The 24848-nt window shown below is 45.7% G+C and overlaps 7 protein-coding genes across 11 annotated transcripts; 5 read left to right on the top strand and 2 right to left on the bottom strand.

Annotated features, from left to right (window-relative positions):
* Positions 1–57: 57 nt before the first annotated feature.
* On the bottom strand, positions 58–4308 carry LOC120447180 (GPI ethanolamine phosphate transferase 2). The gene is made up of 8 exons (XM_039628658.2): positions 4283–4308; positions 3056–3332; positions 2434–2992; positions 2247–2377; positions 1976–2190; positions 1706–1920; positions 923–1653; positions 58–864 (listed from the first exon to the last, which is right to left on the bottom strand). The coding sequence occupies exons 2-8, from the start codon at positions 3217–3219 to the stop codon at positions 96–98; spliced, it is 2784 nt and encodes a 927-aa protein (XP_039484592.1). The 5' UTR covers positions 3220–3332; positions 4283–4308; the 3' UTR covers positions 58–95.
* LOC120447192 (zinc finger protein 431) lies at positions 3659–5884 on the top strand. The gene is made up of 3 exons (XM_039628684.1): positions 3659–4160; positions 4217–4570; positions 4628–5884. The coding sequence occupies exons 1-3, from the start codon at positions 3711–3713 to the stop codon at positions 5579–5581; spliced, it is 1758 nt and encodes a 585-aa protein (XP_039484618.1). The 5' UTR covers positions 3659–3710; the 3' UTR covers positions 5582–5884.
* A 283-nt stretch (positions 5885–6167) lies between these two features.
* LOC120458393 lies at positions 6168–8502 on the top strand. Its single transcript, XM_039646013.2, has 4 exons — positions 6168–6570; positions 6632–6889; positions 6947–7309; positions 7366–8502. Exons 1-4 carry the CDS (start codon positions 6274–6276, stop codon positions 8200–8202), a joined length of 1755 nt encoding a protein of 584 aa, XP_039501947.1. The 5' UTR covers positions 6168–6273; the 3' UTR covers positions 8203–8502.
* Positions 8503–8767: 265 nt separating this feature from the next.
* On the top strand, positions 8768–10800 carry LOC120458771 (zinc finger protein 782). The gene is made up of 3 exons (XM_039646548.2): positions 8768–9221; positions 9288–9650; positions 9711–10800. Exons 1-3 carry the CDS (start codon positions 8811–8813, stop codon positions 10701–10703), a joined length of 1767 nt encoding a protein of 588 aa, XP_039502482.1. The 5' UTR covers positions 8768–8810; the 3' UTR covers positions 10704–10800.
* A 408-nt stretch (positions 10801–11208) lies between these two features.
* On the top strand, positions 11209–13019 carry LOC120458772 (elongation factor Tu). Of its 2 annotated transcripts, none has more exons than XM_039646549.2 (3): positions 11209–11792; positions 11860–12625; positions 12739–13019. In XM_039646549.2, the coding sequence occupies exons 1-3, from the start codon at positions 11337–11339 to the stop codon at positions 12936–12938; spliced, it is 1422 nt and encodes a 473-aa protein (XP_039502483.1). In that variant the 5' UTR covers positions 11209–11336; the 3' UTR covers positions 12939–13019. The 2 variants fall into 2 exon arrangements, with proteins under 2 accessions (XP_039502483.1, XP_039502484.1); XM_039646550.1 differs by having other exon boundaries at positions 11668–11792; positions 11840–12625.
* Positions 13020–13284: 265 nt separating this feature from the next.
* LOC120458769 (unconventional myosin-Va) lies at positions 13285–21316 on the bottom strand. Of its 4 annotated transcripts, XM_039646543.2 has the most exons (18): positions 20955–21313; positions 19749–20562; positions 19445–19683; positions 18875–19363; positions 18715–18808; positions 18421–18647; positions 18247–18270; positions 17746–17859; positions 16795–17681; positions 16209–16735; positions 16007–16142; positions 15770–15867; positions 15499–15679; positions 14922–15434; positions 14730–14861; positions 14145–14673; positions 13863–14087; positions 13285–13807 (listed from the first exon to the last, which is right to left on the bottom strand). In XM_039646543.2, exons 1-18 carry the CDS (start codon positions 20982–20984, stop codon positions 13664–13666), a joined length of 5403 nt encoding a protein of 1800 aa, XP_039502477.1. In that variant the 5' UTR covers positions 20985–21313; the 3' UTR covers positions 13285–13663. The 4 variants fall into 4 exon arrangements, with proteins under 4 accessions (XP_039502477.1, XP_039502478.1, XP_039502479.1 ...); XM_039646544.2 differs by lacking the exon at positions 18247–18270; XM_039646545.2 differs by lacking the exons at positions 13285–13807; positions 13863–14087; positions 14145–14673; ... (1 more) ...; positions 14922–15434; positions 15770–15867 and having other exon boundaries at positions 15507–15679; positions 20955–21316.
* Positions 21317–21575: 259 nt separating this feature from the next.
* On the top strand, positions 21576–24760 carry LOC120458770 (DNA replication licensing factor MCM4). The gene is made up of 7 exons (XM_039646547.2): positions 21576–21758; positions 21823–22133; positions 22193–23121; positions 23182–23553; positions 23616–23982; positions 24052–24504; positions 24566–24760. Exons 1-7 carry the CDS (start codon positions 21686–21688, stop codon positions 24659–24661), a joined length of 2601 nt encoding a protein of 866 aa, XP_039502481.1. The 5' UTR covers positions 21576–21685; the 3' UTR covers positions 24662–24760.
* Positions 24761–24848: the final 88 nt, after the last annotated feature.

The following is a 24848-nucleotide window of genomic DNA, read 5'->3' as shown; positions in this document are numbered from 1 at the left end:
GCATACTTGAACCGTTCGCCACGCTACACATTTTTAAATAATTCATTACTCATAAAACATTGTAATAGCTTAAGCGTTTTTAAATTATTTTTTTTTTAAGCGTCATGTTTAAACAATTTAAAGTACAAACTCGTTACTAAAAATACCAAATAAAACACCAGCACAGTGTAACAGTCGTAAAGTACTTTTGGGGAAAATACGGAATATATAAAGAGGTGGTAGCGGAAGCCAACCAAAAGCCAGAGGTAGAAGGCCGCCGGCAACATGATCAGCGCAGCGTAGAGCGGAGCTATCAGCGAGTCCGCGGCTATGGAGTAAGGAGGCTGTAGCTGCATGATACCCACACTGCGCAGATCCGAGCGCAGGGTATGGACAACTAAGTAGAGGAATGCATGAATATCAGCACTGTATGTGTTGAGGGTGACAAAGATGGCAACGATCGATGGGTTGTAGCTTGTTTGCCCGATGTAACCCGGCGTCAGGTCAATGGTGGACAGACTGTTTGAGTTTCCCTGGTAGAAGAAGAACATCCTAGCCAGGAATATAGTCATGATGATCTTGTACACATGTACCAATCGCACGGAGAACTTTCTGGCACTGGTCCCATAAACATCGCACAGCTTGTAAGTTTGCTGCAGGGCCACGAGAAGTACGGGAAGGAGTAATATATTTTGCACGCGTTGCAGAAGCGCAGCTAACAGCAGGGAACTGCTCAGGTTTGTCTGTAGTAACTGCAATAATACACTTGTGGGCGGCACCTTCCCAAAGCTGTGCGTTGGCGGCAGCGCTGCCCGATAGCCCAGCACCAAAACCAGTGCCAAGCAGCACCAGAATGCCACCAGCGTTGGCACCATAAGTTTTGCACTGCAAATGGAAGAAAACATTATAACGGCTGACATTACATGGACATATTTTAACTTACGCCATATGCGGAGGCACGTCGAAGAAAAGCACCTGGCCGTTTAGCCCTCGGAAGCAGTAAACCATACATAAAGCTAATCCACTGGCCACCGACTGCGGCACCTGGCTGTGACGATGCAGGCGTGCCCAGAGCAACAGCAGCGAAAATATCACAACGGTGCTCCGGATAGCCTGAAGCCTGTGGATGTAGCGCATCAATGTGAGTAACATAAGCACCACAAGCACTTTACGCATTTGCCACAGACAGGTTGACGCAATCGTGTACAGATGACGGCCATTTAGTTCCACGTTGGTCTTGGTAATGCGCCATCGAAGCGTTCGGAATGCCGTCAACAGGATTAGGGTATTTCCCAGGTAATACCATGTCTTGTACTCGTACTCAATGAACGAGGAGGAACCCAGAGTTAACGTACGTATAGCATAACAAGATAGCAGAGGTAGCGGTAATGGAATGCAAATTTTTAGGCGACGTGCGTATATAGGAGGCAATGCAATCTTAAGCAGCGCCTGCGCCACATCGATTGCAAGGTAAACAGCGATTGAAATGGGTACCACAATTAGAACGCTGTAAAACGTAGAACTGGTCATGATGATGTCCAATGCATGACTGATACAATTTAAGATAACAGCAGTGATCCCAGATAGCCACAGTTGTCCCACTTTTAATCCGTCCAGCTGAAGCTGTTCGGTGAGATCCAAGTACAAGACACTGATCACAATATGAAGTGATGTCTGAAAGATCATGGTTACTATAATGTACTTCATAACTGGTCGGAAATCTTACCAATGTGGTCAATGCCAGTCCAAGGGATATAAATCCGTAGTCAAACTTCACCAGGGATTCGGAGAGTAGACCGGAAATCTCACGAGCGACGCGCATATAATTTAGCTTTGCGTTCTGGTAGTAGACCTGACTAGCTCCACCTCCACCGCCCTCCCGTAAAGGTCGTAATAGCTTCTTGTGCAACAAGGTGGCATTCTGGTACCAGGTGTAGTAATCTGGAGAATGAACAAATAAAGAACTAAACAAATCGCGGAAAGATCACATCCTTACCACTCCGATGGACTCTTTCGTGGCCGAACTTCACTCGTGCCTTGTTGAGTAAGTGGTGGGCGTTGTAAAAGTAGGCATACAACTGGTGCTCCAAAGACAACGACTCCAGCATCTCGGGTATTAGGCACCCAATGGAGAGAGTGGGTATTTCAACAGACAGAAGCACTGAAAGCGTAGGCGCCAAGTCGATTTGATTGTAGCGTTTTGTGACAGATCTGTGCGAAAACAAAGCAGATTAGTATTTTCCTTTAGATTGGTTTTTATAATTTACGTTGTTTTGCTGCAATTGTTAGAATACAAAAATAAAGGTACTAGAGTTTCGGCTGGCGTATTGCCGCCATGTCCTCCGCCATCAGCCATGCCATGATCTCCAGTCAGCATGAGCAAAACGTTGGGGAAACTCTAAAATAATGAAGGTGTTATAGAACCCATTTATATTAAGCTATATATCAACTTACCTTATGATCCAATATTTTCTTCACTACCTCATCCATTTCCTTTAGCTTGAGGGGCACCCTTGGGCTGGAATTGCCTTCGACATGTCCAATGTGATCGAGGCCCAGATAATGTAAAATCAGCAGAGACCAGTCACTCCGCTCCAGCTCAGTCTCTAGTGTTTCGGTCACATTTCTATCGCCCTCGTAGAAGTCGTTAACATAAAATGAATCATGGTTCTCGGCATGCCGTGTGAACTCGCTGGGAAAGAGCTTCACCCAGGTGTGGTCACCGGCGAAGGAAACAACACGATTCTGCTGTTTAAGGCGGTGCAAGAACGAGTCCTGCATCTGCTCCGTGTGACCCACGTTTAGCGCAATGTCGATGAAGTTTGAAAGGGTACCGGTGGTGATGCTTTTCAGGCGTGGCATAGTCACCGTTGGTATGTCCACATGAAGCTTGAGCTTCTCGCAAGCCCTAGAATAAGCCACCGGCATGGACGTGGCATCTGGAAAATCATCGCGCAACGCGTCGACCAGTAAGAGCACAAAGGAGTCATAGGCAGGTGGCGGCGGCGTCAGTCTGCAAAGGGTAACGAGCATTATCGGGGCGCTATCTCACGCAATAATCAGCTCCAGAACTCACTCCACGCCGAGCAATGCGGTGGGCCGGCCTTCTGGGACGGTGCTTTCCTTCTCCGCCACCGAATAGGAGGCCGGAAAGAAGCCAATCAGAAAGAGCACTGCGCCGCAAAGAAACACCGTGAGCATCCCGATGCTATAAACCAGCCGACTTCTGTGCTGTTCCATCTTCTCGTTTTCATCGAAAGTTCCGCGCTCCACCAAAAACCACAACAAATAAAATTGCCGCCCGTCAGCTGGAAGTGAAATATAAACACTGGCCAATCGATGAATGCTGCATGCTATCGATAGACGAAAAAGCAAATGCTGAGTTATCAGAATGGATACCTAATATATATTTAATGTTATATATTTATAAAAGCTATTGTTCTATGAATACGTAAGAGTTTTATTTAGAAAAACTTTTAGCCTTATGAAAATAATTATTAATAATTAAAATAATTATTTGCGCAATTTTTCCAAATATATATTATTTTGTATTAAATTTTTAATATTTAGAGGTAAATTAATTATAAAATCATAACAATGAATCTAATATTTATAAAAGAAAAGAATTTAATAAAGTCTATCGGCCCCTTTTGCCCATTTGTGACTGCGCCCATGACCCAATAGTGGGTCGGATGTAAACAAACGCCTTTGATTATTGCTTTAAACTTAAAATGGAAACTTGCGGCCTTATCTGTGTGAGCAGGGACTACGAGAAGTTCCTGATGCGCTGTTCCTACTGCCCAACGGACGTGGATGTGGCCCAATGGCAGGAGTTTGTGCTGCACATTCGCAATATGCATAGCAAAGTAAGGAGCATGGAAAACGACTTCGACCAAATAAGAGAAAATGTGTCTGAAGTGCTAAAAGTGGAGTCTGGGCAGATAGATCCTTCAGAGGAGGAACACCAAGCGGAAGAGCTGATAGCTCAGGAAAAGGAATTGGCGGACGGGGCCAGTGTAAAGCCGAATGTAGACTCAGTTCATTCGTCAACAAACGGGACAGAGGAGACAGAGGAGTCGGACGCCTGTTTGTTTGCGGATCAAGAAGAATCCGACCAGGAGGAGGACCCTAGTGAACTAGCTTTGGATGATCTAAATTTAAAATCCACACCCACATACAAGGTATTTTCAGAAGTTATTCATGAATGCCCTAAACTAATTCGAGCTTTCAACTTCAGTTTCATCCATCCTTCTTTCGCCGAGACCACCGAACCTTAAAGTTCATAGAGATCTACAAAACTCACCCGTGCCTCTGGCATCCCGCACACAGCGACTACAAGGAGCCCAAGAAATGCAAAGAAGCCCTAAGGCGTATGGCAACTGAATTGGAGGCAACTGTGTCTGTATTCCTTAGCGAGATTAGCCTAAAGCTGGCCATCAAAAAAGTCAACATGCAATTCAACACCGTGCACAAGCGAGTGCTGTCCGGAAAACAAAAACCTCAATCGCTGGCTTTTAGTATATATAAATTGTGTAGCTTCTTAAAGGCTGGCAGTGATGAAGAAGGGGCTAAAAAAAACGAAAAAATCAAGGCAAGACATTTGACTTAAAGAAAATAAAAATGGTTAATAACTTTACTTTGCCCCCAGCTCGATTTCACCAAGAAAAACAAGCTGACTACCGACTTGATAGAGATGTATGCAAACTTTCCGCAACTGTACGACTCCGCCCACAAGGAGTTCTCAAATATGAACTCTCGAAAACAGGCCTACGAGAGCATGGCTGCAGAGTTTTCGGTACCCAATGTGGACATCAACAGCGATGACATCTTCCGGGCCATCCAGAATCTCCGCCAATGGTTCTACAAGAGCACCAAACATCCCATTATTGGCAGCAGTGCAGCCGAAAAGTTCTACCTAGAGGTGTGCCGGTTCATGCCTCCAAAGATGTACAAGCAGCGGCTGGTCTGCGAGTTTTGCCACCAGATCACGTCCTCAGATCACGTCCTGCAGTCGCACATCTTCAAGGCGCACAACATCGGTGAACTGCCATTCAAATGCACCTTGTGCGACCGGAGTTTTGTGGGACGTTGCGAGCTGGCGAACCACATGCAGCGGGTCCACATCGGCAAGACCCACAAGTGCAGCCATTGTGAGCGTACATTCGCTGTGATATCAGACCTGCAGCTGCACATCCGTACTCACACTGGCCATAAGCCTTACGTCTGTGAGCATTGCGGCAAAGCCTTCCGACTAAGGTCCCAAATGACGCTTCACGTTACGGCTATTCACACCAAGATCAGAGCATTTAAATGCACCATGTGCCCCAAAGATTTTGTGAAAAAGGTCGATCTATCGGATCACATCAAGGGCCATTTAAATATCCGCGACAAAATCTGCAATGTGTGTGGTAAGGGATTCACCAGCTGCCATGCATTGATCCGACACCGGCAGATTCACTCCGAGGTGAAGAAGTTTGTATGCAAACTCTGCGACACCAGGTTCTCCCAGTTTGTGGGTCTTAATACGCACATGAAGCGCACCCACAACATTCTTCGTAACAATTCACAAAAGGGTAAAGATGCTGCGGATGCCGAGCAGTGAACTTGCTTAAATTTGCAAAAAAAAATGCATTTATTGAAGAGGAAATCTTTTCCAAAAGCGGAAAAATAATAAGTAAATACACAAGTTAGTTAAAAACAGCATGTTTAAATGTTTTGTAAAAAGTATATTTATTATTGATCAGGATCACTAGCCGACTCGATCCGGCCACGTTCGTCTGTCCACGTTGCCACGCCCAAAAACTTTCGAGAACTGCCACACCCATACTTCTGCAAAACGTTTTGATTTGTTTTATGTAAATAACTAGTTATAATTTATTTCACTTCCATCCACTAGCTAAATAACGAGTATCTGATAGTTAAGGAATTTGCTTATTTTTGTTTTATTGTTTAACATTTCTTAACATTCTTATACGACAATTAAAATGTACAGTTATTTCAAAGATTTATTCGTGCAATTCTGGCCTTTTTTCATAGAAACCGCAAAAAGTATTTAAAACATAAATGTATTTTTAAATACAAACTTTATAAAATTGTGTTTAAATCTTATTTCAAAACAAGAAATTATATCGAAGGCGTTACTTTTCGCGATAGCCTATCGATAGACAAGTATTTCAGTAGTTGCTCAACACTGTCCCAAACGCACAAAAAAATTATCGTCTTAAATAAACGAAGATTTTTTCAGAAAAGGGAAATTATTCAAGCTGAAGTCAGATCAGAGCGTCCAACGTAAGCATGGAGCTGTGCGGCAGTGTGATGACCAACTCCAAGTACGAGCTGTTCCGGCTAAAATGCCTCTACTGCAGCATAGAGAGCGAGCTAAAGGATTGGGAGCTGTTCATCGTCCATGTGAAGACGGCGCACTACTGCGATGACGAGGACCTTAAGATTAATGAAACCAAAGATGACTCCCAAGATCTATACTGTGTCGTTGATGCCGCGGACCCAGCCATCGCCTATGGTCCGGACGAGTTCTTCGAGGTGATCGAAACCAGCAATGGGGAGGATCAATGGATGGAAGCAGATAGCAATGTAAGGCTTTGCCTCACTTACCAGATTGTGGCCAAATAACTGGGGGTTTCGTTTTTCGTAGGATGTTCAGTACGTAGAAGACGCTAACGCTTGGTCTGCAGCTACAGGCAATTTTAGCGAGTACGGTCCAGGTGTTAGCTCATCGGAGCTTCCAACTGAAACTGAAGTCACACAAATGCAGGAGTCGTCTCAAAATCACATACCCTTAAACACAGACGATGATGATTGTAGTGACTTCTTTATGTCTGAGGATGACCTGGTACCTCCTAAGAAACCTGGACGACCGCCCAGACGAACAAGACCAGGTCAGGTTTTCAAGGTTAGCACGGATTATATTTCACGTGAACTGAATCTCCCACTAATCGCCTTCATTTAGTTCAAAGTCTCGTTTATTCGGAGCAACCCTCGTGTGCTGCATTTGATTCAAGCGTACAAGGAGCATCCCTGCCTATGGAACCCCTCCGATGAACACTATCAAGACGAACCTGCTCGAAATATGGCCTACGAGACGATAATGGAACGCATGGACTGCAAAGCCAATGTTCTCTTCACCGTGGAAGAATTAAAGAAAACACTCGAGCAACTGCACGTGCAGTACACACTGGCTATGGAGACAAAACAAAAGGGCAAGCTGGTTGGACTTGCAGCGCGTTACTTTGCCAAGTGCGAGTACCTCAGTGTGGCGCCTGTTGTAACGCCCAGGGAAATCGAGGAGGACAACGACTTGACTGCAATTAAAGTATTAAGTAGCCCACTATAATTTAACTCTATTCTAACCAGAAATACTTTTTGCAGCTTAACTTTAAAGAGGAAAACCTGATCACCAGCTCATTCATAGAGACCTATGCAAACTATCCCGTGCTTTATAATCCTGCGCTGGAAGATTTTGGATCGATAGAAATGCGTGCAGATGCCTACAGAAGAATGGCAAAGGAATTTCAGCCAGTGGTCAAGGCCAACGAAACGGACGTTTACATTGCAGTCAATAAGCTGCGCCGTTGGCTGTACGATGCCATGCGTCGCCTCAAATCCAAGGAATTAATTCAGAAGTGCAGCAAACAAGAGGTCCAGTATCTGCAAATGTGCAGCTTCTTGCCCGCCAAGGGCTCTGAGAGCCAGGTGCTATATTGTGACTACTGCGAAAAACGTTTCCACGGCGACTATAACCTACGGGTGCACATCGTCAAGGCGCATGAGGTGGGCGAACTACCATACCTCTGTTCGTTTTGCCCGAGGCGCTTCGACCGACATGTGGACATGGACCGTCACAAGTTGCGCACCCACTTCGAACGCAAGCTGAAATGCCAGTACTGCGACAAGACTTTCGCCGTAGATACCGACTTAAAGGTGCATACACTCATCCACACAGGCGAGAGACCTCACATATGTGACATCTGCGGCAAGACTTTCCGGCTCAAGCTACTCCTGGACCACCACGTCAACGGGGTTCACCTGAACATAAGACCCTATAGCTGCAATATGTGCAGCAAAACCTTCCGCAAGAAGTTCGAGCTGGCCAACCACATTAAAGGCCACTTGAATATCCGTGATAAAAAGTGCGAGTACTGTGATGCCGCTTTCTATGACCACTCTTCACTTTCCAGACATCGCCGCAGTCATAGGTCGGAATGAATTTATGCCTTAAGGAAAGTTTTTAGAAACTACTTTGTTTTTTGATAATTAGATTCAGTTTATTCGCTCTTTATAAGATTGTTGTTAGGCTTTTGTGTATATGACTAGAACATATGTATGTATGATAAACATTATACACAAGCTTCTTACTTTTTAATTTAATTTTAAAATAAGTAGACGGAAAGATAAGTTAGTTTTAAACTCAAATTTTTGGAATCGGAATTGGTGTCAAAATCCGTGCTGCACATCAATAAACGATACGATAATGCTAAATACAATTCAACGAACTTATGTTTTGGATAAGTCCCATAAGTGTACAAATAATAATAAATTTAAATAAAATAAAATGAATACAAAAATTCATTTACGGAACAAATATAACACAACTAATTTTATAATTCCAAATAATAGTTTAAACGACATTTAAATTTCAACTAAAGGTCTAAAGTTCTGTAAATCATCTATAAAATATTTTCCAACATTGAGTAGATTTTGTATCAATGGATTTCCCCGGGTGATTTCCCAACACTTATAAGCAGGTGTTTATCGATATATCGCGTTGTTGTTGTTCTATTTTGCATTGTATTTTATTTGTTTGAAAGCAAATCATGGTCGTTTGCGGAAACATTTTGGCCAGGAACAACTTTGGGCACTTTGTTCTTGCGTGTGCTCAAAAAAATGACTGCTACGTGGAGATGGAGTTGGAGAGGTGGCGTGAGTTTATCGTTCACGTCAAGGAGCACCTGGAAGCAAATCCAAACACGCAGCCAGAGCTCACTGCTTCCGGAGTCATTTCGTCCGCCAAATGCAAGGAGAATGTATTGCCAGCAAAGGTGTTCATAGTGGAGGAGCTGCCGGAAAATTGCCTGGCTGAAGATATGTTCGTTGACCTGCCAGCTTCCTCGGAGAACGACGAGAGCACCAGCCCGGAGGAGGACGACCAGGTGGACTCCCATTCGATGACAGTTGACAGCGAAATCGACACCAAAAACTCCACAAATTTTGCTCCTTTATCCAAAGTAAGCAACTGACTTCACCAGCAACAAAGATCAACAAATTAAAGCAGACGTTTTGCATCCCGGCAGTTCAATCCCACGTTTTACCGACGTAGTCCACGGATCACACAGTTTATAGAACTGTACAAGCAGCAAACATGCCTCTGGGATCCAGCGGATGAATCGTACAAGGACAAGGAGAAACGCACAGCTGCATATGAAGAGTTGCTGGTGCAATTAAAGGCCACAGTCAACCTTCACCTAACGGCCTACAAGCTGAAGAAGTGCATCACAAGCCTACACGAGCAATATGCGGCGATTACGCGGCAGAAGAAAACCCAGAAATTAACTAAGGTTCCACTGTACTACCATGGAAAGTACAGCTTTCTTGCAGAGCGCGGTAGTTTGGAGGATGCGGACAGCGATGATGACGACGGCGATGGCAAGATAAAGGTGAGTCCGAGTAAAACACGACTTATTAAACAACTATAATGCTTACCTAACCCACGACAGCTGGTGTTCACAGAGGAGAATCAACTGACCACTCAGTTTATCGACTTGTACTCCAAGTTTCCCCAGCTGTACGATCCCGCGCACAAGGACTTTTGCAATCTTAATATACGAAAATCATCGCTTTTAGAGATCACTGACCTCCTGACTACGAAGTTTTCGTTCGGCCTGATCACCCACTACGATGTGTACGACAGTATTCAGAGCATGCGCCAATGGTATTCCCGACGGATCAAAACCCTCACCGACGTCCAATCGGTGGGTCTCTCGCTGGCCGAGAAGCAGTACATTGAGCGATGCAAGAGTTTTATGTCCACCAAAACATTCCGGCAAAAGCTAAAATGTGAAGTTTGCGAGCAAGCCTTTAGCACAGATCATGCCCTGCAAGCCCATCAGTTCCGTGATCACAAGATGGGTGAGGGAGGCTGGTTTCGTTGCACGCTTTGCGAGCTGAACTTCGACCGAAGGTGCCACCTGCAGCAGCACATCCAGCGTGTGCACATGGACAAGAACTTTGTCTGCGATATCTGCAGCAGAAGTTTTGCCTTTGGCAATCAACTGGCTATACACAAACGCACCCATGACGAGAAGCACGTCGCGAAGCCCTTTGTTTGTGAGTTCTGCGGCAAGTGCTTTAAGCAAAAAATCCAAATGACCACCCACGTAACTGCGGTTCACACCAAAGTCCGAGCCTTCAAGTGCGACATGTGCCCCAAGGACTTCCTCACTAAGCGCGACCTTAAGGACCACGTAAAAGCGCACCTGAACATCCGCGACAAGGTCTGCGAGGTCTGTCAGAAGGCCTTCACCAATGCCAACGCCTTAGTCAAGCACCGCCACATCCACAAGGAGAAGACTCTGCAATGCTCGCTGTGCACGACGCGCTTCTCGGAGCGAGTTAGTCTGGGCGTACACATGCGGCGCACGCACAAGATTATCAAGAGCTCCCTGTCGACAAGCGAAGCGTTGTTTACACACACATTCCCCCAGCCTTAAGACGTTTTTAAACAATAACAAATATTTACATATGTATGTTAATACTTAGAAAATATGACTATAGTGCCAAAAAAAACTGTCCATTTTTTAATATTCATCTTAATGTATAAATAATCCTATATATATTTTTTAATATTGGAACTATAAATTTTATAATATTTTCCTCTAAGTTTGCAAAAGTAAAAAACAAAAACGTAATTCTTAAACCGTATGTAAAACATTCGAAAAAATATTTCTTTAACTTTTATTTGATTTTGGAAATTCCTAATAAAGACAGTGTTCAGAATTACAAAGGCATTAACTTTGTTACCATCTCCTTTTTATTTTATTTGTGGCAGTGCCGCTAGCTGAAGCTTTTCCCACGGCGGAGTTTTCCCTGTGCCACACATGAAATGAAAAGCAGTTCGCGTAACATACTGGCTCCCAATAGAAATAAAATGAAAAGCAGTTCATAACACCCTGGCTCCCAATAAAAATAAAATGAAAAGCAGTTCGTAACATACTGGCGCCAAGTAGAAATAAAAGGAAAAGCAGTTCGTTATTTCGGTAATCAAAATTTTTAAAATTATCAGCACTTATATTTTTGCTGTGCAGCACTGGCTAACAGCTGTTTGTGTTTTGATTTTCCTCGACATGCTCGGTGTTACGTGCTCTGCACCAATACTGCAGATCTGGAGAGGAGAAATGAGCGGACTTCTTCCTAAGTTGTGGCGGCCATGTGAAGTGGGGCTAGTGGGCCGGCTCAGACAAGCACTGATCGGCCCCGGCGCCAGTCACAGTCGGTGGACAGGAACTCGTCTCCTGGCCACCAGTGCGGATAATAAGCCAGCAGCTGGACTCCGGGAGCTGCCCCACTGTAATGTTGGCACCATTGGTCACGTGGACCATGGTAAAACGACACTGACCGCCGCCATTACTAGAATCCAGTCTCAGAAGGGTCTAGCGGAGTTCCTGTCCTACGACCAGATCGATCGGGCGCCCGAGGAAAAGGCGCGTGGTATAACGATAAATGCTTGCCATATTGGGTATTCCACTGCAGAGCGCACCTACGCTCACACGGATTGCCCGGGTCATGCAGATTACATAAAGGTAACTAATGCAAATGTACAAGTTGCACCAACTTAACGAAACTTAAGATCTAACATCTGATCTGCAGAACATGATCTCGGGCGCCTCTCAAATGGATGGTGCCATCCTAGTTGTGGCCGCCACCGACGGCCAAATGCCCCAGACTCGCGAACACCTGCTTCTGGCAAAACAGGTGGGCATCCAGCGCATCATAGTCTTTATAAACAAGGCCGATCTGGTTGACCAGGAGGTTCTAGAGCTGGTCGAAATTGAGATGCGTGAGATGTTGAGTGATTTTGGCTTTGATGGCGTAAATAGTCCGGTTATTTGTGGCTCAGCATTGCTGGCCCTTCGCGAAGATAAGTCGGAGTTCGGAGTTCCGTCAATTGAAAAGCTACTTGAGCAATGCGACTCTTACATACCAACGCCGCAGCGGGATATCGCATCCCCATTTATTCTGCCAATAGATAATGCTTTTACGGTACCCGGAAGGGGAACCGTAGTCGTGGGAACCATCAAAAGGGGCACCATTCCACGGAACGCGGATGCCGACCTGCTGGGCTTCAACCAGAACCTAAAGACGAGCATCAGTGACATCCAGATATTTCGGAAGAGCGTGCCCCAGGCACAGGCTGGCGAGAACGTCGGTGCACTGCTGCGAGGTATAAAGATATCCGCCGTGGAACGGGGAATGCTGCTGTGCGCAACCGGCTCCGAGGATATATCCAACCACTTTGAAGGTTCCATGTACCTGCTATCGCGGGCCGAGGGCGGTCGTGTCAAGCCCATGCTCTCCAAGTATATCCAGCAGCTCTTCAGCCAGACGTGGAATGTTCCAGCCAGAATTGACATAAGTAAGTTAAAACCTACTAATTTCAATGTTGAAGCAAATCAAAAGATGTGTTATTATGAACACACTTTTGCTACCATTGTCCACCAAGCATTAAGCAAATTAATACCATTGCAGTTCCAAGTGAGGCTATGCTAATGCCGGGTGAGCACGGCCAGGTGCGCGTCACGCTGATGAGGAAAATGGTCATGACGCCGGGCCAAGCCTTCACAATTCGCGAGAACGGAGCCACGGTGGCTACCGGAATGGTGACGCAGCGTCTGCCGTCCCTTGACCTGCCAAAGAACAAGTTATCAAAAGTCATGGTGGACTGTTAACGACTCGAGATTGTATTTGTAAAAATTTGCTGTTCATCATACACGAGTACTTGAATTCTAATATATATTTGTATATGTTTAGGTAATCTGTTTTAAACAAATGCTAACGCGTTTTAGGCTTGCATAGTCTTCCGACTATGGGACAAAATACAAGCAACGCAAAAAATGAGAATACATAAATAGATGAAATGCAACATCAATGCTTAAGTGAGCTCTATGAGTCTTATTCTATCATCTGTAGGCTTTACAAGTTTTTTAAGGCAACAAATCAGCCTGGTTAAGTACAATCATTGTATGTATATATATTTATTTATGATTTAAGGTACAAGGTGTAGGCAAGGAATGATTTCTTTATGGTCGGAGTCTAACTCCAAGCATTTATTGCGTTTCACATAAAGGTTGGTTCTTAACCTTCCATAACTTTTGCTACAAATAGTTCGTACAACAAAAAACAAATCTTGGCATCTTGGGACGGGTTCGCCAATCGAAACTCGGAATGGATACTATTGGAATGGAAACACAACGGTTATTTAAGCTAAACAGGAACTACACACATTTCGGCAAAACTGCTCTACTCATCGTTTCATTATCTAATAGATTCTCTAAATATAAGAACAAATTAAATTTCTAGAATCGTTATACTCGTATAATACACAAAAACTAAGCGGTGTCATGTCATCCAAAATGGCAAAGTTCTCGACCGGCAATATGCAATCACGCGACGTTTAAATCTTTGTAAGGAACTCATCCAGATTTAGATGCGAAGGTAGATCAATATCCTCGAGCTTGATGTCGCTGTACCTGAAGACAACCTTAAATGGCTGAATGAACTTCTGGTCGATGGTGAATTCGTCACTATTGCTCTTTTGCTGTAAGATAAAATCGGTAAATGGAAAATGTAGACTTCGTGATTTTTACTCATACCATTTGTCGGGCGTTGAGTTCCTTGGTGAGTTTCTCCAGAAAAACGTTCGTTATTTCGCTCTCATAATCATCCAGTTTGTAGGACTTCATCACTTTGAGGACCTGTGCAGTGCTCAGAGAAGTACATAGATCACAAATGGTCTGAACATCCTGCTCGCTCTTCCGGGATTGCAGCAACTGGGAGACCTGATTCAGAGGCGCCAATGGTGTCAGCACATCGTTAGACTAAAAAATCAAAAACGAATTAGTCTGGAAACTTTGTAATAAGCAGAGGTTACATACCATCTTTTTACTGCGCACCCAATCCTCAATGCAGCCGATATTATAGCGAATTATCATGCCAGTCTCCCACATGCAAATATCGCCCCTAAGCATCAGACAATTAAGAGCCACAGCGCAAACAAAGTAAAGCAGTTGATGGAATATCTGCTCCGCATAGCAATTGTCCAAGCCAAAGTGCTGGAACTGTTTGTAGAAGTGCTCCAGCTGCCCGATCAGTTGCTTCCAGGCCGGACCACCACCGTGCTCCGGCGAAGAGGACGCTCCAATCGAGGTAGCCCGACTACGCATTCCGTGCGCCTGCCGCCCGCGCTGAATCTCATCGTTGTTGAGAATCGCTGGCACTATTTTTGGGTCCAACAGACCCTGAATCTGCATGATCAGCGCCTGGTATAGATTTACTATAAGATCAAGAATTACGCGACGGTACTCAAACAGATTAAAGTTCTTCAGCTGCTGCTGGTTCTGCTTCTCAGTATTGAACTTGACGTACTCTTCCACATCGCCGTATTGCTTCATAAGATTTAGCAGCCTAAAGGTCGCGGAAATGAGTTAATTTATGAATTTCAAGAGCGTATGAACACTTACGTAATGGAATTGACGAGCCAAATAACACGATTCTCGATCGGATGGGGTGTACGGTGCATTTTCTTAATCTGAATAACGAACTTGCTTAGCAACTCGCGCACATCATCGTCGGCATTGGTCAGATCGGTATATCTATGATAGAAAAACCATAAAATTAATAAAGTGAACTATCGAACTCTATCCAGAACTCACCGAATACACATAAAGATAAGATAAGCTGGGAAACCAGGTAAGAGACCGACCACTGTGCGTGGAGTCAAGGCGCTCAACAAGCGGTTCAAGATCTTGTCTAGGTCGCTGCTGTGGAACTTCATAAGTCCTTGCGGATTCTGAGACTTTTGTTTCGTCACATTCGCGCCTACATCGGTGGACGTTCCGTTGGACTTGTTGCGGATCATCTCCTCCTCTAGCTTGTGCTCCAGCTGGCCACCATCCTGCCGATAAGCCTTAAGCTTGGCATTTGCAAGCTTGAGCTCCTCCTGAACGAGCAGGAACTGGGCAACAGCCTTCTGCAGTTCCCGCCGCAGATACCGATCGTTCTGTCTCAGCGTATCCACATTTGCATCCTCGAACTCGTCGATGCTCTCAAAGATTACCTTTTGCAGCTCATCCTTCTCATTGTTTAATCTCTCGATATCCTGTGTCATCTCCACGAGTTTACTGTTGTGCTCCTCAGTGATGGCCTTGAGCTCAGATTCCAATTGGCTATAAAAGTTAGGGAATATATGGAAATTATGCGTTTGGCAAACAGTCGACAAAATCCACCCACCGATTAATTAGCTTCTGGGAATGGAAGGCTTCCATTAGTTCGTTGACGTCGTTGCCACGCATCTGTAGACTTTCCGGCTCGAGGGATCTCATGGACTGGCTCTGCTGCAGCAGGACTGCCTTTAATTGGATGCATTCCTCGCGGCGCCTACGGACCTCTTCCTGCAAGGCAGCATGCTGGGCTGCAATAGTAAAGGTTGGAAGGAGGAGGGAAAAGAGGACGTATGTCAGTAGGGCAGATCGTGGGTCGCACGACGTGCGTGGGCGGTTACCATTGAGCTCGTTGATCTCAACACCGTGTTTAATGCTCGTTCGCAGCTGATCGTACTCGCTGCGCAGTTTTTCATTCTCTACCTCAAGCTCGGAGACGCTATGTGAGTGGTAAGCAGTGTGCGGCAATAATACATAGATGTAGACAAATGGAGTTTTTTTCAAGATTTAGTTGCGATAGTGGGTCATCGACCTTGGCGGTCTCGTGTCTGTGTAGAATGGAGGCCCTAAATACTTACCGGAAGGAATCCTCGGTGGGCTTATGCCGACTGGCCAACTTAATATACTGCTCCTGCAAGTTCTTGTGCTTTTGCTTCTCCTCCTCGAGAATGGCTCGCAACTTCACCACCAAACTGGTAGAGTCATTGTACGAATCTGTTCATAATAATTTACGGATTACATTACGCTCTAAAGCAAGAAATTTATAGGTAATGCTCTTACAATTTTTGCTTAGCAAATCCGGCGGCCGATTGATATCCAGAGTGTTCTTTCCGGAGGCGTAACCCACATCGTCCTCGTTTTGGCTGGAGGCGTTGCTAGCCTTGCGACCGTGCAAACTAAAACTGCCAGCCGTTAATCGGCTGAGCTCTTCCTTCAGCATGTAGTTTTCGTTCTCGATCACCTCCTTGTCCTTAATCGCTCGTTGGTAGGCCTCATTAAGCTCCCTGTTATCGATCTCGGCTAGCATTCGGTCCTCCTGGTTACGCTGGCTTACTTCTGCGTTCTTTGCCATATCGATTATCTCGTCTATCTGGCGGCGCAGCTCCTCGTTCTCCTGGCGCCACGTCTGCTTCTGGCTCAGCCATTCCTCTTGAGCATGTCCGTTCTCCTCCAGCAACTGCATTTTTTCGTCCCGCTCCGCCTCCAACTGCTTGTTTAGTGCTTCGATCAGCTTATCCTTGTCCTGGCAGGCGGCCTTGACATTTTTGAATTCTGCCTCCAGGGTCTTCTTCAACTCAAGTTTCATTCTGCAAGATAAACAGGATTAAACCCTGGGAACATAACTAAGTGAGCTTTATATTCATACTTCAATACACTGATTTCGCTGGTCTTGTGCTTAAGATTGCTGTTGTCTCGGTTCAGCTCATCGATCCGCTGCTGCATAGATATAATCTTGTTTTCCAGACCCATGTATTTGTTTTCCATGTGCGAGATAGTCTTGGCCTCGGCCTTCATACGTTTAAACTTACGACGGGCCAAGAATCTTCGAATCGCCGCTTGACAAATGATGATGTTGCGCCGACGCTTTTGGTAAGCTCGCCGTGCCAAAGCACCACGGACAAACCGCTGGATCTGAACCGCACGGTAATGATCCCGCATTGCGTGGAACTTGCTGCGGGCCAACATGCCGCGGGCATAGGTCTGTATACCGAAAATCGAGTGGCGTAGGCGCAAATAACGACGACGGCACAACCAACCGCGGGCGTACTTCGACAGGATCAATCCCGCCCGAGCCTCACGCATTTTCTGGACACGCTGGCGGGCAAGAAAGCCGCGCGAATGCCTCTGGATACCATTAATCACTAACTGAATGCGCAGGAACTGGCGCCGGTAGATGAATCGCCGCACAACCGACTGCACAATGGTGATGTACTTCTTGCGCAGATTAGCCCTAACTTGTTCAAGGAAGGCCACTTGCCCGGCGCGGAAGAAAATCTGCGTGTTGCCAAATCGATACTTATCCTCGTCTTGGATCCATTTAATTACAATGTTGCGGCACGACAACTTCATGTCGTTCTTGTCAAGCTTCGAGCGGTAAACCAACAGCTGGTACCGCATATAGAAGTCGGGATAAAGCCATCTCGATGGGAATCCCGCTGCGGAGATGCGCACCGTTTCTAGCACACCACAAGCTCTTAACTGCTGAATGATCTTGGCCGTCTCCCATTTAAAGGCGACTTTGTCATCGTTGGGCTGCACGAAATAATCATTATATAAGGTGCTCTTATTTTACGTAAGTCCCAATAGCAGTTTTTACCTTAATGCAGCGCACATAGTGTGGTGTTGTAGCATGTAACGTAGATATCAGCGAGGACAGACTCTCCTGGAACTGCGAACCCACCGTTTTCCTATGCTGCTTGGATGGCACCACCTTATAAGAAGTAAAAGGATAAATTAGTGGATCGTCTGTGAAAATGAACTAACATGGTCAAAGTGAAGATAATGAACACATTTTACTGAATATGAGTATAGATGTAAACTTTTGAGTATGATTATATTTGGCATATCCTAATGAATTAACTTGATTGATTATTTTAAAATTTCCAAGAGTTTGCTAATTATTTTGCATATCCTTGCTGAGGATATCAGCATTACTAGGAAATTTAGTCATGACAGGTTGTTTTTTTTAGTTTCAGGTCCGAACTAAGTTACTATCTTCTATTATCAAAAATGCAATCATTTCAAAATTAAATAAAATTGTTAAAGTGTTTGTGGTTTAGTGTTAATTGCAGTTAATTTAAATAAGTTGGTAACTAACTCTTCGACGTGTGTCATTCCCTTGCTGTTGGGCCATCCGAGGGAGTTGGAGGTGAGCGAACAAGCGACAATTGTATGGAAAATACAAATAGCAATAAGACAACAATTACAAATGAACACAATTGGAAAGGTATTCGATTTCTTGGGTCCATGAAGAATCTGGGCGATCACAAACCTGTTTGCGGCCAGCACTGATGACGACGCGGCCTCCTAAGGTTGAAGATTTAGCGGAATCCACGCTCAATGTGTCAATTTCCTCAAGGGTCATCACCTGCTTGACCAAAGACATGTTGGACTCGCTTAGCACTTGAGTCAACTCCTTCGAGACTGTGTCACGATTCTTTTCCAAGAATCCGTTCACGTCATACTCGACCGTGTCCGAGAAATGTTTGATAAAAAAGCCTCAAAAATAGAAATGTCAGATTCTCATTGAAATGGATAATAATGGATAAGATCGGAAATCACTTACTGGTTGAGCCAAAGCGTGGCTTCTCGAAATGAGGAAATTTACTGCACTTTCCGATGAGCTTGCCAGCCCAGCTCTCGTCCGAACCCTTCGGCATCTGTAGGTATACGTGGTTTAAAAATAATATAAAACCATATATTATATTATATCAAATGACTCTTACTCGACACTCCTCGTCGAGCAGGTCCAGCACTCCCAGTCGAGATTCAATTAGATCAATACACGGTTGATTGTCGTAAAAGTCAATCATCGTCCAAGTGATTCCTTCCTTAAGGTACTCCTCCTGCTCCAGCTTGAAGACATGCTGGTTGAACTGCTGCTGAAGCTTTTCGTTCGCATAGTTTATGCAAAATTGTTCAAAGGAGTTCACCTCAAACGTTTCGAAGCCGTAGATATCGAGGACGCCAATGAAGCTGCACTGCTTGCTACCGTTGTTGAGGCTCTTGTTCAGCACACCGACTATATACTGAAACAGTTTCGCATAAATGTGCTTGGCCAGAGCGTCACGAGCCGCCTGAGCCGCCTCAATGCTATTCGGTATCAGCACATATTCATTGACCGACTCTATCTTACGCATCAAAAGCCACCGGCGCAGATCCTCAGCGCTCACCCGCAGTAGATCGCCGGTGATCTGCAGGTGGATGTCGTTATGCTGCGAGATGGATGAAGTTAATGTATATATAAGTATATACAATAAGAAAAATGTAAACAGGTATTGTGAAAGTGAGCTTACAAATATATCGCAGGAGTCAGTGTCTTCCTCTTCACTACCCTCATTGAACTTCTTGGAAACCGTAATGTTTCCTAAATGGAGTATTCCTGCCAGAATCTTCACAATATCAGCGATCTGCTGAATAGAGAAGCCAAGAACGGTCATGGCCTGCACGGTTTCGTTAAACTGCTCCGCATCCGAAACTCGTTCAATTTCTGGAGCCCCGCCCATGCTTAGAAACTGGAACTTGTCCTGATGATCTGAAAAAGAATGCCAATATTACTTAATTTTCTAAGCTGAAATAGGAGGGAACTTCCAGACTTACCCAGCACCAATTCCGGGTACTTCGATCGCGCCGCGCACAACTGATAGAATATGTGATAGTTGCGCTCTCCCTGCGCCTGGTACACTACCCGGGACTTCTCCAGTAGATAGGTATGCATAGTGGCGCCCTGCAGAAACATTACACCCATCTGGTTTCGAAACAGCAACTTGGTGAACTTTCCGAAGCGGGAGCTGTTGTCGTTCCGAGTCGTCTTGGCATTGCCAAAAGCTTCCATAATCGGCGAAGATGCTAGCACTTTGCGCTCGACCTGGGTCTCCGACTCGGAACCTCCGACAGCGGCAAAGTACCTCATGGCGTATTTGGCGGACACGGTCTTGCCGGCACCCGACTCCCCACTGACGATGATGCTCAGGTTGCAGTTCTCGCGCTCCAGTTTCGTGTAAGCCTCCTCCGCCAGTGCAAAGATGTGCGGCTCCAGATCGCCCATAGCATGTCCTCGATACGCACGGATGATGCTGGGCCCGTAAAGGGGCATCTCCGCGTATGGGTTGATAGCCACCAGAATGATGCCGCAGTAGGTGTAGATAATCTGGCGCTCGCAGAAGCGGACACGCAGATTGTGCAACACCCCCGGCTCATGCAGGTAGGACAAGGTGGTCAAGTCGTTCTGTCCCACCAGAATGGCCGGATTGCGCAGTGGAGGCAGATCACTGCCATCGGCCTTTAGCTTGACCTCTTTCAGTTTTCCGGACTCCGTGCATATCTTCAAGAAGCCAGCGCCCTTGCGGTAACTCTCCTCCAAGGTGGCGCTCTCCCACACCAGCTCCGCATGGGGCACCCAGATCTTGGCGCCCTAGGAAAGAAGTGAGCCTTATTAACAAGTGTCATTTCACTGGGAGTTAAGCCCAATCCCCATCAGAGACGTCGCGCGGCCTGGTGTCTTATCAATCGAGCTTATCGCACAACCCATTCCCCTGTCGATAAGACACCCGCGAATATTGTACATGTGTGAATCATTTTTAAAACATTTCGGGTGCTGCGATGCAGTCATCAATGGCTAATCACCTGCCATGGAAACAAATCAGGGCCAAGAACTGGCAAATGGCCCGTACACTCACAAGCAGTTCGGACGGGGAAATCACGTTATGGGTGCGATTTTATATTGGCACCGTTTGCAGACGACACTGACACCGCCGCAATCTGCCACGATGCACTTGTAGGGCATCAATATATACTGTGTAATACCTGCGCGTATAGCATCTCCTCGCTCGACATGGTTCCACTAGCTCCTCCTCCTATTCCGCTTCCACCTCCTTCTTTCTCAACTCTCCTTCTTCCTACTCCGCGTGAGAGTGAGTTGGGTGCATAAATCCCGTTAGGTTTATTTTCCTTGCTGTTTTTTTTTTTTTTTTTCAGGCCCTGACAGCCTCTTTAAAGGACCATTTTCGTGGTCTTATGGTTAGATTTATCTAAATTTATTGTCCCAAAGTACTTAAAATTAGCTACAGAAATTTATAAAAAACATTGATAATTTTTTGATCACAACGCCGAAGTGGGAAAAAAACAAACAAACTTCCGTCCCTGTCACCGACTGACTGACTTATGCTTTGTTGTTGGCAAAAGGGCAGGGTTGCCAAAGGGCGTGCAGTTTGGGCCCCAAAAGAAAGTGGGGTTTATACCACGGACTAAGTTTGAATTAAATAAAATACATTAAAAAAAGAAGATTTTGTAAATGTACAGTAATTATAATTTACTTGCATATTACCCCAGAAACCCCTAAACATTTGGCGCGCAATTCCCTGCAGTGCGATTTCTAGCACTGCTTGACTCACCCTTAGGTATTCTCTAACACTGCAGCTGGCATTTTCCCGCCAATTTTTAGCTGGTCTGCCGAACCACATCGTCGGAATTTTTGTCACAACAGCTACAGTTTTTGCTCAGGAGGGACGGATTAAATAAATATATTCTCTAAGGAAATGTCAAGCCCCGCTCGTTCGCCCAGTGTTGGAGCTGCGACGCCCAAGCAAGGTGCCCGCACACCCACCAGAGGTCAGTATCGGCGTGCCCCAAAATGTTTTTTCTGTTGGCAAAGCTAGCGTCTTTTTGCTTACAGGCATTGCGTCGCAAGATGTGGAGACACCCATGCGTATGGGTCCTGGGAGGGCTGTCAGGCCCTCGGACAACATAAGTTTGCCGCCCACCTCGCCGGGAAATATCAGCTTGCCAGCCACCAGTCCGGCTCGAGGATTGGGTGCGAACATGAGCGAGATCGATCTAAGTTCGCCGCTGAACTACGGCACGCCCAGCTCGATGGGCTCCATTCGCACGCCTCGTTCCGGAATTAGAGGCACTCCGCTGCGGGCCCGACCCGATATAAGAACGGACAAGCGCATCCGCCAGGTGGCCATCGGCGGCGGCTCTGGGGTAAGTCTAAGACTGCAACTCACTTTAAAAACCACAACTCACTTGCTCCCCTTTTACAGCTGGAACCCATTCCTGAGAAGGGCTCTGAAACCACCGATCCCGTCTCTGAATCGTCGCAAGCACCTCAACTTGTCGTCTGGGGAACCAATGTGGTCGTCAGCCAGTGCAAATCCAAGTTCAAGTCGTTTATAATGCGCTTTATTGACCCAAGTGCTGAGCAGGATGAAATCTCCGAAAATATCGATGTTAACCAGCCGCTGTATCTTCAGAAGCTGGAAGAGATTCACACATTGGAGGAGCCCTATCTGAATCTCAACTGTGCCCATCTCAAGACCTTTGATCAGGACTTGTACCGCCAGTTGATCTGCTATCCGCAGGAGGTTATTCCTGGTTTTGACATGGCAATAAACGAGATGTTCTTCGAGCGATATCCAGCTGCTCTTCTGGAACACCAGATTCAGGTGCGACCCTTCAACGCTGATAAGACGCGCAATATGCGATCCCTAAATCCAGAGGATATGGACCAGTTGATCAGCATTAGTGGCATGGTTATTCGGTCGTCAAACGTCATTCCCGAGATGCGCGAAGCCTTTTTCAGCTGCAACATCTGTTCCTTCAGTACAACCGTCGAGGTGGATCGCGGTCGCATTAACCAGCCAACGCTCTGCACCAACTGCAACACGAACCACTGCTTCCGTTTAATCCACAATCGATCGGAGTTTACAGATAAGCAACTTGTTAAACTCCAGGAGTCTCCAGATGACATGGCGGCAGGGCAGACTCCGCATAATGTGCTTTTGTATGCTCACAACGATCTGGTGGACAAGGTGCAGCCGGGTGATCGCGTTACGGTCACAGGCATCTACCGGGCCACGCCACTGAAGACTGGAGGCATTAGTTCGTCGGTTAAAAGCGTTTACAAGACGCACGTGGATGTGGTTCACTTCCGGAAGGTAGACAACAAGCGACTGTACGAGGAAGAGGAGGGGTAAGTCTCATATTCTATTACTGGTTAAAATAAAATTGGCTAATTTTAAATACCTACCAGCAAGGATCACATCTTCCCGCCAGAACGCGTTGAGCTACTACAGTTGCTGGCCAAGAAACCGGACATCTATGACCGCCTGGCCAGGGCCATTGCGCCATCTATTTACGAGAACGACGACATTAAGAAAGGCATCTTGCTGCAGCTTTTTGGTGGCACTAAAAAGAAGCATGCAACTCTCGGCCGTCAGAACTTCAGATCGGAAATTCACCTGCTGTTGTGCGGTGATCCAGGTACTTCCAAGTCCCAGATGCTGCAGTACGTCTTTAACCTCGTGCCAAGATCTCAGTATACCTCGGGTCGCGGTTCTTCGGCTGTCGGTTTGACTGCCTATGTGACCAAAGACCCGGAGACTCGTCAGCTGGTCCTGCAAACGTAAATCTAAAAGCTTGATCTACGATTTGAATTTAGGTTGTAATATTATGTTTGATTTTCAGAGGTGCACTGGTTTTGGCCGATAATGGAGTATGCTGCATTGACGAGTTTGACAAAATGAACGACTCGACACGCAGTGTGCTGCACGAGGTGATGGAGCAGCAGACCCTGAGTATTGCCAAGGCGGGCATCATCTGTCAGCTAAACGCGAGGACCTCCATTCTTGCTGCCGCCAATCCCGCAGAGTCTCAGTGGAATAAGCGCAAGAACATCATTGATAATGTCCAGCTTCCGCACACCCTGCTGTCCCGGTTTGACCTAATCTTTCTGGTTCTGGATCCTCAGGATGAGATCTTTGACAAGCGACTTGCCAGCCATTTGGTATCTTTGTACTACGTGACCCGTCATGAGGAGGAGGATACCATGTTTGTAAGTAGCTTTGATAAACTTTCAAATATCTCTCGAATATCTCTGTAACATATATAAAAAATTTTGTAGGACATGAGCGTCCTGCGCGACTACATCGCCTATGCCCGAGAGCATCTGTCGCCTACGTTGTCGGATGAAGCGCAACAACGACTTATTCAGGCCTACGTGGACATGCGAAAGGTGGGCGCCGGCCGTGGTCAGATTTCTGCTTACCCTCGGCAGCTGGAGAGCCTAATCCGACTGTCGGAGGCGCACGCCAAGGTTCGGCTCAGTAACGAGGTAGAATTGCTGGACGTGGAGGAGGCTTGGCGGCTTCATCGCGAGGCTCTCAAGCAGTCAGCCACGGATCCCCTATCCGGTAAAATCGACGTTGGCATTCTCACCACCGGTTTATCAACAGCCGCCCGTAAAAAGCGCGCCGATTTGGTGGCAGCCATCAAGGAAAACCTAAAGAAGAAGGGCAAAGTGCTTACTGTTCCCTATCAGAAACTGTTCAACGATATTAAGGAAGGATCTCAAATTGTTAGTGATAACGTAATATTCCTCAATAACCAATAATAATTTAAACGATCATATTTTTCAGATGATCACACGGGAGCAGTTTGAAGATGCTTTGAAGGAGGTGCAAGATGAGGGCGCTATTGTTGTCATGGGAAAAAACACCATTCGCATTTGTTAATTTTATTGTATTTATCTCATTGAAAACCAACAACAAATTCATTCATTCCTATTTTTAAGCGCATCTTAAAAAATGTTTTCAATAAAAATTGTCCAAATACGCATTTGTTTTTTCACAATTTTTCAACAGTCTAGCATAAACAATTCTAATCAATAATTTGTGAACGAAATTGACTTTTATTTCGTAA

Source organism: Drosophila santomea, chromosome 2L (genome assembly GCF_016746245.2).
Source record: "Drosophila santomea strain STO CAGO 1482 chromosome 2L, Prin_Dsan_1.1, whole genome shotgun sequence".
Classification (NCBI taxonomy): Eukaryota; Metazoa; Arthropoda; class Insecta; order Diptera; family Drosophilidae; genus Drosophila; species Drosophila santomea.
This window is presented reverse-complemented; position numbering and strand designations above follow the sequence as displayed.

Excerpts from the sequence above, each read along its gene's own strand:
- LOC120447180 (XM_039628658.2), bottom strand. The coding sequence starts at position 3,219 with ATGGAACAGCACAGAAGTCGGCTGGTTTATAGCATCGGGATGCTCACG. Across the intron at positions 1,921-1,975 it reads CGAAAGAGTCCATCGGAGTG|ATTACTACACCTGGTACCAG; the intron begins GTAAGGATGTGA and ends TTCATTCTCCAG. Across the intron at positions 865-922 it reads GACGTGCCTCCGCATATGGC|TGCAAAACTTATGGTGCCAA; the intron begins GTAAGTTAAAAT and ends TTCCATTTGCAG.
- LOC120447192 (XM_039628684.1), top strand. The coding sequence starts at position 3,711 with ATGGAAACTTGCGGCCTTATCTGTGTGAGCAGGGACTACGAGAAGTTC. Across the intron at positions 4,161-4,216 it reads AATCCACACCCACATACAAG|TTTCATCCATCCTTCTTTCG; the intron begins GTATTTTCAGAA and ends TTTCAACTTCAG. Across the intron at positions 4,571-4,627 it reads AAAAAAACGAAAAAATCAAG|CTCGATTTCACCAAGAAAAA; the intron begins GCAAGACATTTG and ends CTTTGCCCCCAG.
- LOC120458393 (XM_039646013.2), top strand. The coding sequence starts at position 6,274 with ATGGAGCTGTGCGGCAGTGTGATGACCAACTCCAAGTACGAGCTGTTC. Across the intron at positions 6,571-6,631 it reads GGATGGAAGCAGATAGCAAT|GATGTTCAGTACGTAGAAGA; the intron begins GTAAGGCTTTGC and ends CGTTTTTCGTAG. Across the intron at positions 7,310-7,365 it reads ACGACTTGACTGCAATTAAA|CTTAACTTTAAAGAGGAAAA; the intron begins GTATTAAGTAGC and ends TACTTTTTGCAG.
- LOC120458771 (XM_039646548.2), top strand. The coding sequence starts at position 8,811 with ATGGTCGTTTGCGGAAACATTTTGGCCAGGAACAACTTTGGGCACTTT. Across the intron at positions 9,222-9,287 it reads ATTTTGCTCCTTTATCCAAA|TTCAATCCCACGTTTTACCG; the intron begins GTAAGCAACTGA and ends GCATCCCGGCAG. Across the intron at positions 9,651-9,710 it reads ACGGCGATGGCAAGATAAAG|CTGGTGTTCACAGAGGAGAA; the intron begins GTGAGTCCGAGT and ends AACCCACGACAG.
- LOC120458772 (XM_039646549.2), top strand. The coding sequence starts at position 11,337 with ATGCTCGGTGTTACGTGCTCTGCACCAATACTGCAGATCTGGAGAGGA. Across the intron at positions 11,793-11,859 it reads GTCATGCAGATTACATAAAG|AACATGATCTCGGGCGCCTC; the intron begins GTAACTAATGCA and ends TCTGATCTGCAG. Across the intron at positions 12,626-12,738 it reads TCCAGCCAGAATTGACATAA|TTCCAAGTGAGGCTATGCTA; the intron begins GTAAGTTAAAAC and ends ATACCATTGCAG.
- LOC120458769 (XM_039646543.2), bottom strand. The coding sequence starts at position 20,984 with ATGTCGAGCGAGGAGATGCTATACGCGCAG. Across the intron at positions 19,684-19,748 it reads GTACCCGGAATTGGTGCTGG|ATCATCAGGACAAGTTCCAG; the intron begins GTAAGTCTGGAA and ends ATTCTTTTTCAG. Across the intron at positions 16,143-16,208 it reads GGATTTGCTAAGCAAAAATT|ATTCGTACAATGACTCTACC; the intron begins GTAAGAGCATTA and ends TATTATGAACAG.
- LOC120458770 (XM_039646547.2), top strand. The coding sequence starts at position 21,686 with ATGTCAAGCCCCGCTCGTTCGCCCAGTGTTGGAGCTGCGACGCCCAAG. Across the intron at positions 22,134-22,192 it reads CCATCGGCGGCGGCTCTGGG|CTGGAACCCATTCCTGAGAA; the intron begins GTAAGTCTAAGA and ends CCCCTTTTACAG. Across the intron at positions 23,554-23,615 it reads CGTCAGCTGGTCCTGCAAAC|AGGTGCACTGGTTTTGGCCG; the intron begins GTAAATCTAAAA and ends TTTGATTTTCAG.